The sequence below is a fragment of the Propithecus coquereli genome, unplaced genomic scaffold (genome assembly GCF_000956105.1).
Source record: "Propithecus coquereli isolate 6110/MARCELLA unplaced genomic scaffold, Pcoq_1.0 Scaffold131, whole genome shotgun sequence".
In the NCBI taxonomy this organism is placed as follows: Eukaryota; Metazoa; Chordata; class Mammalia; order Primates; family Indriidae; genus Propithecus; species Propithecus coquereli.
This window is the reverse complement of record NW_012137303.1, coordinates 2,739,817-2,745,240: the sequence shown is the minus strand read 5'-3', so window position 1 is coordinate 2,745,240 and position 5,424 is coordinate 2,739,817. Positions and strand designations below refer to the sequence as shown.

At 44.2% G+C, this 5,424-nt stretch overlaps 1 protein-coding gene and 1 pseudogene across 1 annotated transcript in view; one reads left to right on the top strand and one right to left on the bottom strand.

The window, feature by feature from the left end:
- The window catches only part of LOC105805638, a 25,175-nt pseudogene extending 22,049 nt beyond the window's left edge, over positions 1–3,126 (bottom strand).
- GMNN (geminin, DNA replication inhibitor) overlaps positions 2,753–5,424 on the top strand; it is a 15,481-nt gene continuing 12,809 nt past the window's right edge. Inside the window, exons 1-2 of the mRNA XM_012638570.1 lie at positions 2,753–2,808; positions 4,611–4,686. Of these exons, the coding sequence (XP_012494024.1) occupies positions 4,636–4,686 (51 nt within the window). The 5' untranslated portion in view covers positions 2,753–2,808; positions 4,611–4,635. The remainder of the gene's footprint in view (positions 2,809–4,610; positions 4,687–5,424) is intronic.

Genomic DNA, 5,424 nt, shown 5'->3' with positions numbered 1-5,424 from the left:
TAGCCAGGCATGGTGGCACATGCCTGTAGTCCCAGCTACTCGGGAGGCTGAGGCAGGAGGATCACTTGAGCCCAGGAGTTTGAGGCTGCTGTGAGCAAGGTTGATGCCATGGCACTCTAGCCCAGGCAAAAGAGTGAGACTCTGTCTCCAAAAAAAATAAATGAATGAATTAATTAAATAAAATAAAATTTTTTGAAAAAGGAAAACAAAAAGAAATACAACAGGAGACACGAATGTGAACCATATCTTTAATTAAAAAAAATTTTTTTTAGACAGGCATGGTGGCTAATGCCTATAATCCTAGCACGTTGCAACCTCAAACTCCTGGGCTCAAATGATCCTGCTGCCTTAGCCTCCCCAGTAGCTGGGAGTACATGCACCTGCCGCTGTTAGGTTTTAGTCTGAAACTGTCGGTTCTTGGCACACTCATGGCTGAAGAATGACCAGACACGCCAAAGTTAGGCAAGCACGAAAATGAGGTTTATTGAAGAAAGATAGGATTATAGGGCAAGAGCAACATATAGGTTTACAGAGCATGGTACATATGCCATGGATGACGACCGGACCCATTGTCGCAGCTGGGCAAGCAAAAAGAAGAGCAAAGAGAGTGATTGGCTATGGTCTGCATCCTATTTTATAGTGTCCGGATAGGGACCTCCCTTGTGGTTCAGAGGTCACCATGGAACCACTTTGATTAGACAATTGGGAGTCACATGACCTGAGCCTTAACTATGCATGTGGGTTCTAGGTCACTTTTTGGACTTTATGGTAACCATGTGGCTTGGCCCAGCGGGCTAGAGTCCTCTGCATTCTTTTGCAGCTGGTGTGCCAAGTTCTGATTGGCAGATTCATAGTGTATTCCCTCCTCCCCCAGGTATGGAGGGACAATCAGGGTTGGGCAGGACCAAGATTGGGGCAACAGCACCCACTTTCTTCCCTAGGAGACCTGGAATCCCTCACTATCTACCTAACACCAACCACAGCCAGATAATTTTTCTATTTTTGCTAGAGACGGGTCTTGCTCTAGCTCAGGCTGGTTTCGAACTCCTAACTCAAGCAATCCTCCCAGCCTCCGCCTCCCAGAGTGCTAGGATTACAGGCGTAAGCCACCACACCCAGCCTATATATTTTTTTAAATGACTAGGTCATACCTTTCTAACCCATTTCAACTCAATGGAAATCAGCTTCCACTAGCTTGCCACAATATTCTTTGTCAGTGATCTGTATCATATGGATGAATGAATGGACTGTGGAAGCCAGATTTATTATTTTCACTGGCTGGTGTTTTCAAACTCAAAGGAAGGACACAATGCTTATACTTACCACCGGTGTATTTATTCTGGAAACCCAGTCTTCTGATAGTTTTCCAATCAATGGATTCCTTGCTTTGTGAATTTAGGTTTTATATATTTCCTCCAAACAAAGCTAGATCCATACAACTATGCCTTGTTCATTTTGAGCTCAATCAAAAAGAAATCCAGTGGGAAGATGGGCACGCACAGTCACACAGTATACAGTGCAGAAAGCATTTCTTAAAGGCGATGCAGTGTGTACAGCTAGTATTAATAGATATTTCCATCCTTCTGAGAACGATACTCCCATAAAAAGAAATGGGAAAACAGACTCGTATTAATATCTATTGCAGGTGTAAACAAAAGCGTTGACTCCAGTGAGCCCAAATGTACTATATTTACAGGGAATTTATCTGAGAATTTCATACAACTAAAAAAAGTCTACTCGCAATTATTACTAAGGTTTTCCTACTTCTTCAAATTGCAATGGCAGTTGTATTTTCAGTTCCTAGAACAGTACTTGGTACTATTAGGCATTCAAGGACTAGTTGTAGGATTAATTGATCACTGAATTACGTCTTCCGGAGCAACTCTTACTGCACCACACCATAGTCAAAATATGAAAAAGCCAAAGTATAAAAGCTCTTAACGCAACTAGGCGTCCTGGCCAGGCGCGGTGGTTCACGCCTGTAATCCCAGCACTCTAGGAGGCCGAGGCGGGAGGATCGCTTGAGCTCAGGAGTTCAAAATCAGCCTGAGCAAGAGCGGGACCCGTCTCTACTAAACATAGAAAAAATTAGCCGGCCGTGGTGGATCGGGTCTGTAGTCCCAGTTATTCAGGAACCTGAGGCAGGAAGGATCGCTTGAGCCCAGGAGTTTGGGGTTGCTGTGAGCTGGGCTGACACTACTGCACTCTAGCCCGGGCAACAGAGCGAGACTCCGTCACCACACATACACACACACACACACACACACACACACACACAAAAGCTAAATGCCCCCCAACAACAAAAAAAAACACAACTACGAGTCCGTGGAACCGGGCTATACACAAATATGTTAGGTACTATATATACAATATTTTGTTCTCCCCGTGTTAATATCCAATGAGAACAGATTGCCCCACCCCGCGTTCTCCTAAAGGGCAAAAGGAAGTTCCAAGAGTAGGGTTGGAGGGCACGGTCAGAGGGTACTGATGTCCCCGTCCGCAGAAAATCATCAGTCTCCACTTTCAGGTACACGCTACCGGTTACCGCGCAGGCGCAGAAGGGGCGGGACCGAAGCAGCAAAGGCGAGAGTCGATTCGCCAGATTCTGGCGGACCCCGCCCCTCGCCTTGCGTCAGAGGGTCACGTGGTCTTCCGGGAGCGGATGAACGGAGTTGATAAGGGTTTACCGCAGCGCGCGCGAGCTCTCCAGCGACTGTGGGGACCAACACGGGTTGGCTGTGGACGTTGCGCGGGGCGCCGCCGCCACAGCTGCCTTTCTTTGCTACCAGGATTGAGCGTATCCCCCCAGTAAGTATGAGAAGGGTGGCAGGAGGTGGGTATACAGGAGCGCAAGATGTACAGCTTCTAGGCAATCCGCTTTCTCTCCTGCCAACCTGAAGCCGCGCGTACTTTGATAGTTGCGGGGCCGCCGCCAGGATAAAAGTGGTTGTTGAACGGTCGCGGGAGCCTGGGCGGGGAGGGTGATGTGGCTAGGGGCTGCCCCATTGGCTGGGTCGATTTTGGCGCGCTCTCGCTTCCGCGCCCCCTATTGGCTGGCGGGCGCCATCCCGAGGTGCGCGCAGCGGTTGGTGGGCTCCGGCGCGCGGGCCGCCTCGCCCGCCTCATCGCTGGGCACTGGGCCTCCGAGACCCGCCCGGTGAGTCCTGGTTTCGTAGGAGGGCAGCCGAGTTGAAGGACTGCGTGGCTGTGGGAATGAGGCAGACATCATCCTCTTGCCAGTTCAGTAACTGGTCGTGATCTGAGGAGATCCGTAAACTTGACTTACGGGAAAAAGTCGCTGAATCCTGCATCTCCCTTTAAAAAAAGATACCGGTGTTGGTGACACTTGTTTCGCCTGCGCATCCGCGCTTCCTTTGGACCTTGTCCTATGAGGGTTTTTAAACTGATATTTTAAAAGAACTAGAGTATAAAAAGCAAGGGTGCAAGGTTGCTGACACGGGTGTGGTAAACTTGGGAATGATTAGACTGACTTGATCAGTGGCTTTCAGTTTTTTTCATACTGAACCACATTTTATGTCGCAATTTAGGACGCAGCCACCTAACTAAATTAGACGTTTCATGAAGCAGTACTTATTTCTCACAGTGTGCTCTGATATTTTCTTGTCTCTTCTGTTCAGTTGGCATTTTTCTAAACGGTGTTACTCATGACCTACTAAATGATTTTGGGATCCCGGCACACGACCCGCAGTTTGAAAAACACTGTCCTGGGTACGCTTAATGGGTTCCAACCAGCATTTTCTTAATATGAAATAGAATAGAAAATAGGATGCACTACACACAATTAGATTAAATTTTGTTTCTTAAGCCTTTTCGTTTGCATGTGTGCTAGGGCACAGTGTAAAATGTATTAACACAAGTAGTGGGTCTAAGTCACAATTTGAAAGCCACTGCACTGACTAAAGACATGGCCACAAAAATCAGGGAGATCTCTTAGGAAGGCACAGACATGGCAGGGGGGTTCAGATGTTGAGTTTGGAGTGAATCTCGCCCAGTGGTCTCGTTAATCACATTATATGTCCCTTTATCTCCTGCGCCCTCATCCTTGTTTGGTAGTCCTTCAGTTCATGTTTGTGATTAAACATTTCTTCCAAATGTAAATGCACAATCTCATTTGACTGGCTATTCAGTCACTATTAAGTTATTGCCAGAGGCAATATGATAGTAAAATCATAGCTTAAATCTGCCTTTAAAACTGCAAAGTTAAGATGCTATTAGGAATGGGCTTGGGCATACCCAAGTGTCTGTGTGTTTTGTTTTTCATGATGACCATTTCTCAGATCTTCAAGAGCCCTGTATTTAATTCAGGACACTATGCTTTGTAAATTTGTTAAAATACATGATTTCCTTTTTGTAACAAGATTTTTTCAGCTATAATTATTGCGTGTGTGTATGTATAAAATTAGATATTGAACGTTACTAATGTTGGTCACCCTAGTCACTGACAGGCTGAGTTTGAGTTGAGTGAGAAAAGATAATAGTTCTTCTGCCACATAATAGTATGACTTTTGTACTCGTAAGTACTTCCAACAACAAAAAAAAACTAAATTCCACCTTCAGGTGCAAACCATATTCTGTTTTTTAATTACTAGTCTTTTGTGCTCCGGGAGCTGTGTAATGAATCCCAGTATGAAGCAGAAACAAGAAGAAATCAAAGAGAATGTAAAGGTATGTGATCGAATAACTTTAATCTTTTACAGGAAACATATGGTTAAAAGTATTTTACATAATTTAGCCAAATTTAACCTGGCTATAATTTCTTTGAACCTTGAGTTGCTGAATTTTTCCTTTTTTTTAAAAAAAAATTAATAGAAATAGGGGATACAAGTTGAGTTCCTTTACATGTGTATATTGTATCGTGATGAAATCTGGGCTTTTGTATTCATGCCTTGAATAGAGTTACTGAATTTTTAATCAGAAGACAAGTAACAATAGAGAACTTTAAAAAAATTAATTAAAGCTCACCCAAGAATATGGGATATCTTTTATTTTGGTCTTTAATTTCTTTCAACAACATCTTGTAGTTTTCTGAGTATGAGTTTTACATTACTTTTGTTAAATTTTTTTCTAAGTTTTTCTTCTTTTTAATGCTATTGTAAATGGAATTATTTCCTTAATTTCATTCTCAGTTTGGTTATTGCTCCTGTATAGAAATACAGCTGTGGCCGGGCGTGGTGGCTCACGCCTGTAATCCTATCACTCTGGGAGGATGAGGCGGGAGGATTGCTGAAGGTCAGGAGTTCAACACCAGCCTAAGCAAGAGTGAGACCCCATCTCTCCTAAAAAAAAAAAAAAAAAGAAAGAAAAAAGAAAGAAATTAGCTGGACAACTAAAATTAAATAGAAAAAATTAGCCAGGCATGGTGGCGCATGCCTGTAGTCCCAGCTACTCGGGAGGCTGAGGCAG